The 13471-nt window shown below is 38.8% G+C and overlaps 1 protein-coding gene across 11 annotated transcripts in view; it reads left to right on the top strand.

Moving 5' to 3' along the window:
• anks1b (ankyrin repeat and sterile alpha motif domain containing 1B) overlaps positions 1-13471 on the top strand; it is an 856034-nt gene that overhangs the window by 123719 nt on the left and 718844 nt on the right. For 8 of the 11 annotated variants that reach the window (XM_073066296.1, XM_073066291.1, XM_073066295.1 and 5 more), the window contains exon 2: positions 2823-2858. The exons of the other annotated variants lie outside the window; for them this stretch is intronic. In XM_073066296.1, the coding sequence (XP_072922397.1) occupies positions 2823-2858 (36 nt within the window). The remainder of the gene's footprint in view (positions 1-2822; positions 2859-13471) is intronic. 11 annotated transcript variants of the gene reach the window in all.

The raw sequence follows: 13471 nt of genomic DNA, 5'->3' as shown, positions 1-13471 counted from the left end.
TGATTATTACTTGCCACTTATTAGCCCATGCCTAGTTGATCTCCAACAATCTCAGCAATCTGTATGACTTTAAGCATTGCAGTATTCTCCCTGTGATGCCCATTGATGTTATCAAGAGGTGTCTTGATGTTGCATTTTGTCTAATATTGCCTTCACATCAAGGGCAGGCTCTCTGACTTCACCTCCAAAATTCAGCTGTTTGGTCTATAATTGGACCAGGGTTGTGATGGAGGTCTTGAGCAAAGTGCTGCTGGCAAAACCCAAAGTGGGCATTTGTTAAATAGGTTAGTTGTGAGTGATTACCAATAGATGCCTCTGTCAGTGACACCTTCAAACAAAGTTCCAAGAACATTTATTATTAAAGTTTGCATAAAATTATACAACCTTGAGATTTGTCTCCTTATAGACAGCCACAAAACAAGAAACCTGAAAGAAGCCATTCAGAAAAAGACCAACAAATAGGTCCACAGCTTCAGCCTCGCTGCAGTGGATGATTTGCTGATGATTGAGGATAGACTCATTTGGTGTTGTTTTGTACAATTGGATTTGCTTTTTCTAAAATGCTAGGACAATTTCCCACAAACTCAGTTTGATGCCAGTATTGTATTTTATAGCTTGCCTAGTTGTGCATCTAGTTCAACAGAGCAGATAGTTGGGTCTACCACTTGGATGTCTGGTAGTCTTATTCATTTCTTAACATGTAGATTGAATCAAATCTCATACAATAATTTATTCAGTGGTTTACACCACAAACAATGCAATCAATGATATATGACATTTTATATTTCAGTGTAATCAAGTTGTTGCCCACATCTTCAGGCAGGCTGTGTAAATTGGGCTGGTATTGAACAAACAAATTCAAAGTGCATTTAGTATCAATGAATGTATAAGTTATAGAAGCTTGAGATTTGTTTGCTTAACAGGCAGTTGCAAAGCAAGGAACCCGAAATAAAGAACCCAGTTTAAAGAAAATAGACCAACTCCTTGTGCCCATGGCGAAAGAAAACAAAAAGAAACAAAACATGCAAACAATAGGAGCAAGCAACAACAGCATTCCAAACCAAATTGAGTCCTTAGAGCTGAATCTCTGATACAACTTGGATTAGTCGCAAAGCCTTGGTAGTCAGTTCATCATATTAGCGGGCAAGTCGCTGTGACGTTCGCAGACCCAATGCACAGCAGCTGAGGGCAGCCTCACAGCATTAGCATGGTGGAGAGAGGAGCTCGCAGACTATCTGGGCCGGTGTTTAAGTTGTCTGAACTTTACACCAAGAGTCGGGCCCCACCGCGGCGAATCACTCCGGGCCGAGATTTTGCTGCCGGAGAAGCTGTCCTCAACTTCTCCAAATTGGCTTGGCGCGTAGAGTGATCTACACCTCTCGACACCTTGCCTTTCCAGTCTATCTTGGCCTGCGTTGAGATTGTCCAAACAGCGTATTGTACCTTGCATTAGGACCTGGGACTCGCCATGGCAAATCACTCTGGACCTAGAAAGCACCACCCAGCAAATGGCTTCGGACCTGGATTTCGCTGCTGAAGAAGCCGTGCTCAACCTCTCCAAATCGGCTTGTCATGCAGGGGGATCCACCCTCACACTCATGTAAATTGGACAGGCATTGAAACTCCTCTGTTTCGTCTTCACCCTTCTGAATTGTCCACTCCAGCTCCCAGTGCATTGATTTTGCAGTGCACCAGCAGGGTATATCTCTCGCTTGCTTTGCCCTTACTCGCCTCATCATTGTTTGCAGTGATAGTTTATCACAATTTACTTCAAAAAACTGTTATTAATAATGGCGCTATTACCTCAGGAAATAGCAACCATTCATGAATCCTTGCTCTCTGTATAACTACTTGTGTGCTGTAAAATAGAATATATTTTTCTGTGTAACTTCATGTATATTGCTACTGATGTTCGACGTAGTGAGTCATTTTCTGCCCAAATGAAGCATAGCTATATAAGGAGTGGATTCTAATCTGATTGCTTTTTCTAATGAAGTACTGTAAATGTGCAGAGGGTAATGGGGTGAAAAAAGTAAATGGCTTTAGGAAAGGGCCAGGGATATATCTGATCAAACAGCCTCCATCGATGGTGCGTGTCAGATTTAGCTTAGTTCTGACAAATCAAGCATGAATATGAATGAGTTCAGATTGAAGTGTAGTTGGAAAGGAATTCTTAAATGGGGTGGATCCTATTAAACAATAATTTGTCAATTTAGAACTCCACGGAGATTCATTGGAATCAGGTGAATGGAGTGAGGGATGTGCACACCCTTGTGGATTATCTTAAATTTATGAGCAGATGCAGATGGGATGATGAGGATTCGACTGTTCAAGCTGGTTCTCAACAGGATCAAGAGGTGGATCAGAGTTTCAGTGGTAGTTTTGCTCAGGCATAGTTGGGAATATTTAATCCTGTCAGATGGGGAAGTCTTCCAAGATGTACAGTCCCAAAGGCTGAAGGGCAGTACCCAATCACTGTGTACTTTGAATGGTCTCCTGAATGGCTGTTTAGTTCTATTTTGCATGATTAGTCGGTCCAAAAATAAAGCAACCAAAATTCAATTTACTGGTATTCTTAGCTTGATGTAATGGATATGGAGCAAAAGAGTAATCATCATAAAGTAACATTTCAAATAATTTTCCTACAGTTCTGAATCAAACTCGGCACATGAAGGCCAAACTGTTGTAACTACTTGTAGGTAATTTACAAATATGGGATGGTTCCAACTCGTCGAGCTCATTAGTTTAAGGGCTGACTTTCTTCAAAAGATAATCATTGTTTATAGCTTTACATTTATTTCGTTTCATCTTCTGCCTTCCAGGAAGCGGCTTCTGCATTCCAAACTGTCACCCACAAGGTAAGAAACCTTCAAATGTGGACATTAACAAAATGCTAATTTGGCACTGCAACTGCTCACCTATTTTAATCATTTCAACCTCATTCTCTGAAGAGATTAATCTATTATTTACTGCTCCTGCTTGCATTGAAATGTTTTAATTGTAACATGGCTCAAACAGTCTTTTTAACTACATCTTATGATTTCATCCTATTCTTGCATCGTCAGCCATTCTTTGAACAGATTGTAATCTCTGAAATTCCTGACTGTTTTATCCAGAACTCTGTGTTAAACCCTGCAAGCAATTTTCTGCCCAGCAACATTGGTTAAGCTGTGAAAAACATTAAAGTTTGAGATGAAGCTAATTCATCTCTTCGTGTCCCTCTTGACTTGACTTCAGCCTTGAATACAATTTATGATACCTTGCTGCACAAATACCTTGTCACCAGTAGGTGGGAAGTTATCAGTTGGTTGTTTATCTGTTAACCAAGTTCAGTAAACTGCTAGTAAAGATTTTCCTTTCTGCTCCTGTACTTTTGCTTATGTTGCCCCCAAAATCTATCTATTTTCTACTGAACCAACATGCACAAAATGCTGGAGGAACTCAGCAGGCCGAACAACATCCACGGAAAAGAGTAAAACAGTCAATGTTTCGGGCTAAGCCCCTCTATCAGAACTGAAACATCAACTGTTTACACTTTTCTATGGATGCTGCTTGGCCTACTGAGTTCCTCCAGCTTTTTGTGTGTGTGTGTGTTGCTTAGATTTCCAGCATCTGCAAAATTTCTCTTGTTTGTGATTGGATTATTTTCTACTTGTTGTTTTTCTTGTACATGCCATTACTCAATAATATTAGAAATGATGTACATGTGACAGATAAAGCTAATCTCTAAGATTTTTATCTTTCAATTTCAACTTGTATCATGACCACATCCAACTCTACTTCACCATCACTTTTCTCCAGTCTACTGGAACTTTCCAATCTACCTGAATACTATTTGTCCATTATCTGCTTGCTTGCTGACCTATTTTAGAATGTGTTGGTTCTTGTCTTTAAATTCTTTCCTTTTGTGGTTTCACTGCTTTCTCCTTCAGTCCCATATTGTTTTGAGATTCCTATACTCTTTCAGGTTGGATCTCTTGTTAATCACTTCACCACTGCCAGAGGTCCCATCACCTGCCAAAGTTTCAAGCTCTTGATTTCCCTCTAATCTGATTACTTCTGCTCTACTGACATGCATGCATCTTAGACATCTCCTTGATCAACCTTGTGACATCTGCTGAGATATTCCTTTATGTAGCTCAGTGTCACGTTCATTTGATAATAGCTTTGAAAATTCTTTTGGAAGTTTTATGCTACATTAAAAAAAATCAGCAATATGTATGTAAACAGTTCTTCATAATGATGGGAATCTCTTTATTATCGTTGATGGCATAAATATTGAAGTAGCTTTCTCAATGAATTCTTCCTTTGATATCGTGCTGCTTACATTGGCAATTCACAAATATAAACTATTACTTGTAATTCTGTTTTCTGAACTTTTATAATTTTATCATACCCTAGTCTTCACAAGATAAAGATTAGTAGATCACTATTTTTTAATCTTCTGACTGTAACTATTTAATTTTTCTCTTCAAATTTGAAAAGATGGAATTTGAAATTCAATATATTCATTGATCGGGCACATTTACCTAGGAATGATACAGTAATTTCAAACTCTAACCTTATGTATCAATGAATATTTTGTTGCAGCCACTTCCATTCACATCTACAGACTACACTGCCTATAGTTTTCATTAATTGGATTGACTTAACAAATTTATCTGAAGCTAAGCTTCAGGGGAAGGGCAGCATTACATTTTGCATTTCTAAATTGTAAAATATCAGGAGCTGGTAGAACAGTCCCAGAGATGATAAGACCATAAGATATAGGAGCAGAATTATGCCATTTGGTCCAATGAGTCTGCTCCACCACTTCCTCATGACTGATACATTTTCCCTCTTCCCCCCCCACCCCCCCCAATCTCCTGCCTCCCCCCACCTTAACCTTTCATGCACTGACAAATCAAGTATCTATCAACTTCTGCCTTAAATATACATAAAGACTGCCTCTGCAGCTGCCTGTGGCCACAAATTCCATAGATTCAGCTTTCTCTGGCTAAAGAAATTCCTCCTCATCTCCGTTCTAAAAGGACAGCCTTCTATTCTGAGGCGGTGTCTACTGGTCTTAGACTCTCCCACTATAGGAAACATCCTCTCCACATCCACTCTATTAAGGCCTTTCACCATTCGAAAGGTTCCATTTAGTCAACCCTCATTCTTCTGAATTCTAGTGAATACAGGTCCAGAGCCATCAAACACACTTCATATGACAAGCCATTCAATCTTGGAATCATTTTCGTGAACTTCCTTCGAACCCTCTCCAGTTTCAGCCCATCCCTTCTAAGATAATGGGCCCAAAACTGCTCACAGTACTCCAGGTGAGGCCTCACCAGAGCTTTATAAATTTTCAACATTAGATTCTTGCTGTTACTGTATATTTTAGTCCTCTTGAAATGAATGCTAACATCTTATTTGCCTTTCTCACCACAGACTCAACCTGAAAATTAACTCTAAGGGAATATGGCAATCCCGTCATCTACCATAATGCGTAATTATTCACTGCATTCCATCTGTCACTCCTTTGCCCATTCTCCTAATCTAAGTCCTCTGTAGCATCTCTACTTCCTCAAAACTACTTGCCCATCCACCTATCTTCATATTGTCTGCAAACTTTTCAACAAAGCCATCGATTCCATCATCCAAATCATTGAGATATAGCATAAAAAGAATCAGTTCCAACACAGACCCCTGTGGAACACCAGTAACCACTGGCAGCCGATCGGAAATGGTTCCATTTATTCCCAGTCTTTGCCTCTTCACAATCAGCCACTGCTTTATCCATGCTAGAATCTTTCCTGTAATACCAGGGGCTCACAGCTTGCTAAGCAGCCTCACGTGTAGCACCTTGTCAAAGGCCTACTGAAAATCCAAGTACACAACATCAACTGATTCTCCTTTGTCTATCCTGCTTGTCATCTCTTCAAAGAGTTCCAACAGATACATCAGGCAAATCTTCAGCCTCCTCTTTCAGAACTCTGGAGTGTATTCCATCTGGTCCAGGTGACTTACCTACCTTAAGATCTTTCAGTCTCCACGAACTTCACACACTTCATGACCCCTGACACTTGGAACTTCTACCATACTGCTAGTGTCTTCCACAGTGATGACTGATGCAAAATGCTTATTCAGTTCGTCCTCTAGTTCCTTGTCCTCCATTGCTACCTCTCAGGCATCGTTTTCTAGCAGTCTGATGACCACTCACGCCTCTCTTTTACATTTTATGTATCTGAAGAAACTTTTGTTATCCTCTTTAATATTATTGGCTAGATAGGATTGGAGGGCATGCTTGAGCCTATAGAGGTGGCATGTAGAGGTTTTGCTGGCTACTTTGCGTGCAGAACCTGCTCTCTCCTTGGCATGGTGTGGGCTGTCAGGATCATCACAGAGGCTGCTGAGTGAGCTTCCAAATGACTATGGATCAAGAGATGTGACCCATGGACCAGTGCAGCTGGGACACAAGCCAGGGCCTGGCCAACCCTGGTTGGGTCGCCTAGGCAACAATGTCGGATGTTGAAAGACCCAAAAACTGCTGATGACCCCATATTATATCACTGATGATGTGTTCCAGCGCATCCTAGGATGTACGATATCTCAGCATCATAACACTGGGGAAGCTTCCCTGAGTGAATGAAAAATTAAAATTCTGGAAAGGGCTCCTTAACAAATAGCAACTTCTTTATTGAAGAAAAGTCCAGTGCTTAAAATTGTTCTCATTCAATTACTCAAAATCGATAAATTTTTAAAATATTTTCTAAATCAAAATTAGAAGCATTCAAAAGATACTTATAAGAAATTTTCATTTTATTGGAGGGTAAATTCAGTGTGTGAGTTGCTTGAACATATCTTAGAAGTAATGGATGTTATTCAGTTGAAAGATTGTGTTTCGGATAATTTATCCCTAGTAATTCAACCTTGAGCACATGTCCTGTTACAATTAAAACAAATTATAGTGAAATCAGTAAATTACAGATTCTTCAGGGAATGGCATCAGCTGTTTTATTTTGCAGGTGTTTTTAATTTCAAAATGAAGATAATCACTTTGAGTAATCTTGGCAAACCAGAATCAGAGCCTAATCAGCTGTAACTATGCTGAGGGCTCTTTTAAACAACAGAGTTCAGCTCTGTTCAATCTTGCTTCATTGCAATCCATTCTCACTTGCAGTATAATTTTCAGAATTAACCATATGTCTCAATTCCGCACAAAAGCTTCAAGACAGGATAACAACTCGCAAAAACTGTAAAAGGCAAGCCTTTGAATGAATAGGGACTCTTTTTTTCCATTTATTCCTTTCTTTTCAAAAATCTGGACATTGCCGGCATTTATCATCTGTCCCGAATTGCCTTTGAGAAGGTTGTAGTCAGCGGGGCTTTGAACCTTTGCAGTTCTTCTTGCGAAGGTACTGCCATGGTCATGTTAGTTCCAGAATTTGGATCCAGTGATGCTGAAGGACTACTGATATATTTCCAAATCAAAATGGTGTTTCACTTGGAGGGGAACCTGCAGATGGTGGCGTTCCCACAACCCCTACTCTTTCTTGGTGGCAGAGGTTACGAATTTTGTATGGCTAATGTAGGTGAATAACCAGACTGCATTTTGTACATGTTACATACTGCAGGCACCTTTTGCTGGAGATGGAGGGAAGAAGCACTCAGAATGGTAGATGGCTTGCAGTTTAGCAGGATTGGATGTGGTCGAACTGTCTGACAGTTGTTGGAGCTGCATTCATCCAGGCAGGTGGAGAGTATTCCATAACACTTCTGACCTGTGTCTTGTAGTAGCAAAACAAGGCTTTGTAGTGTTAGAAAGTGAGCCACTCGCTGGAAGATATGCAACCTCTTTCAGCCACTGCAACAATGGGGCTCATCTACATGAGTTTTTGGTCGATGGTGATCCTCGGGGTATTGTTGTTGTGACAATGCTATTGGATATCAAGTGTTGATGGCTAGACTCTTCCATAATGGACTAGGTCATTATTTGACTCTTCTGTGGTGCATATGTTGCAATTATTCAGCTGGAATATTGTGTAAGGCTGAGTAGTTTATCAAATGAAGAATTGTGAATTGAATCAGTCCTAATGCAATCATACCGGACAACAGTTTTTATCGAAATTGTTGTTTCCTCAGATTTTTGTTTATGGTAGACTGCTTGAAGCTGAATACAAATATAATTTAACATGATTTGTCTCGTGTAGAAATTTTGGAGAAACAAGAAATTAAGTTTTATTGAATATAATGAATTGCATAACAGTACTGATGCTTTGCAACAGTTCAACTAAGCTAAAAATGTTTTGTGAATGATTTTCATTTGTGTTCAGTGCCTGAGGCTTCTTGCCTAAGTGTCCAACAGTAATCAGCCAGCTTTGATGGATTCCAGTTGACCTGATACCGGTCCTCCATGACCGTAATGTCCTCCTGAAACCTTTCACCATGCTCGTCAATGACAACACCAAGATTGGCAGGGAAGAAGTCTAAATGGGACTGCAGAAAATGAATCTTTAGTGACATGTTGCATTTCATGGTTTTGTATGCTTGAAGCATGTTGTCAACTGGCTGCATGTAGTTTGGTGCTCTGAGGTTGCCAAGAAAATTTTCAACAACATCCCTTTGGGAGCTTTGCTGTTGCCTGCATGATGGTTGGTGGTGAGTTAATGCTTTTGCTGAGGCAGGTGGGGAGGGGGAGAAGAGGGTTGATGCTTTGCTGCTGCTTGTGCATGGGAAGAGGGCTTTGGGGTTCTAATGTGTTTTCTCTCATTCATTCTTTGGGAGTTTCTTCTATTTCATGGATGTCTGTGAAGAGTAAGAATTTCAGGTTTTATACTGTATTAAATGGAATATTGAATATTCTTGATGAATGTCTTCCATGTGATTTTCTCTAGTTCCACTAGAAGTTCTTTGAATTGCCTGTCATTGACATGTTTGATCTGTGGACCAACAAAAATACCTTCCTTAATCTTGGCATCAGTTATTCCAACTTGAATTAAGAATTGCAATACCAAAGATAGGTGATTTTTTAAAAAAAATGGTGTGTGATAGGGAAATCTCATGGCTATGTTCATGATCACCAGCCCAAAATCCATAAGATACATCCAAACGTATTCAGGAAACAAAATCTTTGTTGTCCAAGTGTTGTCAGATAATATGTCCATTCCTGACCTTACAGTGGAAGGTCATTGATGAAGAATGGTTGGACCTGCAAACCTAGAGATACAAAATGCTGTAAACATTCAGCAAGTCAGCATTCATAGAAAGAGAAAGAGAGTTAACAGTTCAGGTTGAACATCAATTGTCAAAAATGAGCCAAGGCAAAAGAGACAGATGGAATAGAATGAGAACTTCAGAGAATGGAATGAAAATTCATCAAGTTCATTTATTAGAGATAATGGTGAAATAGTAATTGAAAATGACAAAAACCGCAGATGCAAAAAATCTGAATCAAATACGACAAATGCGCCTGCTGAGTATTGCTTGTATTTTCTAATTTTGGTTCAGATTCCATTTACAGAATCTGTAATATTTCAACCTTGGAATAGATCAGCTTTGTTGCTGTTGTTCAAGATTCAAGATAGTTTAATGTCATTTCCAGTACTCAAGCGTAAAGGAGAATGAACTAATTATTATCCCTGATCTAATGCAGCATAACAAAATACAATAAGATAGAGAACACAATGATAAAAATATCACAAAAATAGAAATACATAAGAAGGCTTATATATATATATTGAATGTATGTCCATCAAGTGATAATATAGTAGAGGTGGTGTGGGGGATGCTAGTGGGTAGAGGTGTTGATCAGCCTTACTATTTGGAGAAAGTAATGATATGATATAGAGCTCCTCATCCCATGAAGACTATTTCAATCATAAAACCAGCTGCGCTCCTGTGAGTCCCCTATTTTAAATTGTAATGGAGTTTTATGTTTTTAATTTAGTTCTTCTTAGATCATAATTTGCAAAGGTCAGGCATTTTCTTCATTTTTAGTCTGCAGGTTGTCCAGGCCTGATTCTTGGGAGAGACCACCATAAGTCTCTCAAGACCACACTGTGCTAGAAGGAGTATTTACAAAATTTGTTTTTTTTAAAAAAAAGTTTGTAAATGATTGAAAACGTAGGATGTTTCTTCCAGTATGTTTGTTCACGAATATCATTTAAAACTTCTCCCACAATTAATTGTCGTGGCTGTGGTTGCCAGAGTTATGTGATGAAATCCTGAAACCTCAGATCTGACAATTGGGAAAAGTACTTGTTCTGTGGGAATATTTTTCAACAGAGAACGTATGCGCAAAATCTTTTGGAGCATAGCATTTCGAAGTATTACCTGGTGCTGTTCTGTCATTGAAGCTTGTAGAATGTATCAAAAGTCTGAATGCTGCAGTGCATATTGAGCAGATTTGTTGATCAATTGTTTATTGTGATATTACAAGAAGTGTGTGTCCTTATCTGGAAGGCCACCACCTTGTTCATTTTTTTTATGGAAAGGAATAAAAACAATATTAAATATAATGGAGCCAGTTAAAGTCAAGGTAAAATTTATTTCCAAAGTATTTATTATCAAATCATCATGTTTACAATCGCAAGTTTTAAGGCATATACTTGACCTAATTAGCAATTGCAGAATGGTCTAAGAGCCCAGAAACATTGTGTTACTATTCCATTTTTCCTCATTGCTCCTCATAGTGATTTTTTTATGTATTGCACTGAACTGCTGCCACAAAAATAAATTTCAGAACCTATGTTAGTGAAAATAAGCCTGATTCTGAACCCTCAGATGCACTAACTGCATCATCTACAATAAAATCTACATTTTAAGATCCTGATGAAGGGTCTCTGCCTGAAATGGTGATTATTTTTTTATTTTTTATTACTCATTTTCATAGCTACTACCTGGCCTGCTGAGTACTTCCACCATTTTGTGTGTGTTGCTTTGGATTTCCAGCATCTGCAGATTTTGTGTTTGTGTTCTACATTTTTTAACACCCAATTGGACAAAATATTTAGTAGCAATATTGTGAGCTACAGAACTTTCTGAATTTCGTTGACTAGACTTTCTTTAGAGAGCTCTAGGTCTGTCTTGAAAGAACAATTATGACACAACGTGAACTCCTATATGCAGCTTGTTCTCTCAAGACAGCGGAAAATGCACGTTGATAATTTTCCAGTTCTGACAGTTGTCTACCATTGTGACAGATGGAAACTGTCAAATTTATTGAATAAACTGTTCTGTCTCATGGTAATAAATTGTGAGCCACATATACAACTTGATCTATTACAGGGCTGAATTTAGTGATTGGTTTGATGAGGCCTGGAGTCAATGTGTGAGAACAATGTTCAGCCCCCACTTCTGAAGGTCACAACAACATTGTTCTGGCTCAAAATGGTGCAGAGGCATGAATGTGTTTTCCAGTTTCCAGAAGTAATTTTCTTAATAGGAGCACTAAGTGGAGTGTTCTCAAGCAACATAACGTTACTTTTAGATATCATAATCTCACATATTGTCACATAGTTGTTGTGGTGGATTGCTGCAACTGTCAAAAATAAGCGGTTTATGAAATGTGCAGCTGCAGCTGAGAAAATTAGAACTCGCAGTGTTAATGACCTGAAAATTAATCTTTATCCCCTCTCAACAAATGCTGCCTGACCTGAATATTTGTTGCATTTTCTGTTATTTGTCATTTCCAGAATCTAACCTATTTTGATTTTGCACATGCAGCCCCTTTTGGAAGAAATTAAATCTCCATATAATCATTCCAGCCAAATTGCCTCAAATACACTTACTTTGATCTTCTTTCCCAGTCACAAGTAATTTTGAAAAGTCTGCACATATAAGTTAAATAACTCCCAATGATTTTTCCCATTTGTAATTTAGTTGTTCATGAGCAGAAGTTTTAATACTTGCAAAATATCAGAATCTGAATCAGGTTTAATATCACTGGCAAATGTTGTGAAATTTGTTAACTTTGCATCAGAGGTACAATGCAATACATAATGATAATGTTAAATAGTTTAATTAAATTATTAGTGCAAAAAGTAGAAATAAAAAAAAAAGTAGCGAGGTAGTTTTCATGGGTTCAATGTCCATTCAGAAATCGGATGGCAGAGGGGAAGAAGCTGTTCCTTCATATTTCTGTACCTCCTTCCTGACAGTAGCAATGGAAACAAGGCATGGCTTGGGCGATGAGGGTCCTTAATGATGGACACCACCTTTTTAAGGCATTGTCCCAGAATATTACGTAGTGATATTATCAAGTTGTGCAATTCACAGAATTCTTACCAGCCAATACATTGTTGCAACTTGAATCACAATGTTGTTCTTAAATGCACAGTTAAATCTACACAACATCAAGGCAGATGCACTTATGTCAGTTGTAGAAACTGGCTGGAAGAATTGGTTTTGTTCTGGTCACCAGATGTCAACAAAATAGAGAGAGTACAGAGGAGATTTACTATAATGTTACCTGGGTTTCAGCATCTAAGTTACAGGCAAAGGTTGAACAAGTTAGGTCTTTATTCTTTGGAGCGTAGAAGGTTGAGGGGGGACTTGATAGAGGTATTTAAGAATTATGAGGGGGATAGATAGAGTTGACCTGGATGGGCTTTTTCCATTGAGAGCAGGGGAGATTCAAACAAGAGGACATGAGTTAAGGGGCAGAAGTTTAGGGATAACACGAGGGGGGAAACTTCTTTACTCAGAGGGTGGTAGCTGTGTGGAATGAGCTTCCAGTAGAAGTGGTAGAGGCAGGTTCAATTTTGTCATTTAAAAAAAAATAAAATTGGATAGGTATATGGACAGGAAAGGAACAGAGGGCTATGAGCTGAGTGCAGGTAGGTGGGACTAGGTGAGAGTAAGCGTTCGGCACGGACTAGAAGGGCCAAGATGGCCTGTTTCTGTGCTGTAATTGTTATATGGTTTATCATTAAGGAACAATAGAAATTGGAAATACAGTCCAGCAATAATCAATACATGACATTGGAATGGACTTGTTTATCTGAATATCATGGCATATTCAGATAATCTTGACAACTTACAAAATTTATTATTTTTGATGTTATGAATTAATTGGACCTAGATTGAACATCAATGCTATTGCATTCTTTAGTCATGTAGTCATGCAGCATTCTGTGTGGTACAGACAAGGCTATGGTTTTAGTTTGACTTTGTGGTTCCCCCTCAACCCTCTCATAAGACAGTAGATACCACCTTAGGGACATATATAAAAACACAGTATCAAATTCATGACAATGCTGAACAGAAGAATATCAAGCACAGGTGAACAGTTGAACAGTTTTCTTTATTGGTGGTAAAGGGGTGGAAGAAGAGTTTGGCAGGGTGAACGGCCTTTAGGAAACTGGAAAAGGTTGCCAGTGCAGTTATTGGTTGGAAGCTCATCTCTGCTAAAGTAGAACACCAAGTTTATCTGCCACAGCTTTGACAAATGGTCAATAGACAGGGAACAGGGATACTTGAAACATTTGAA

Source organism: Hemitrygon akajei, chromosome 14, assembly GCF_048418815.1.
Source record: "Hemitrygon akajei chromosome 14, sHemAka1.3, whole genome shotgun sequence".
Classification (NCBI taxonomy): Eukaryota; Metazoa; Chordata; class Chondrichthyes; order Myliobatiformes; family Dasyatidae; genus Hemitrygon; species Hemitrygon akajei.
This window is presented reverse-complemented; position numbering and strand designations above follow the sequence as displayed.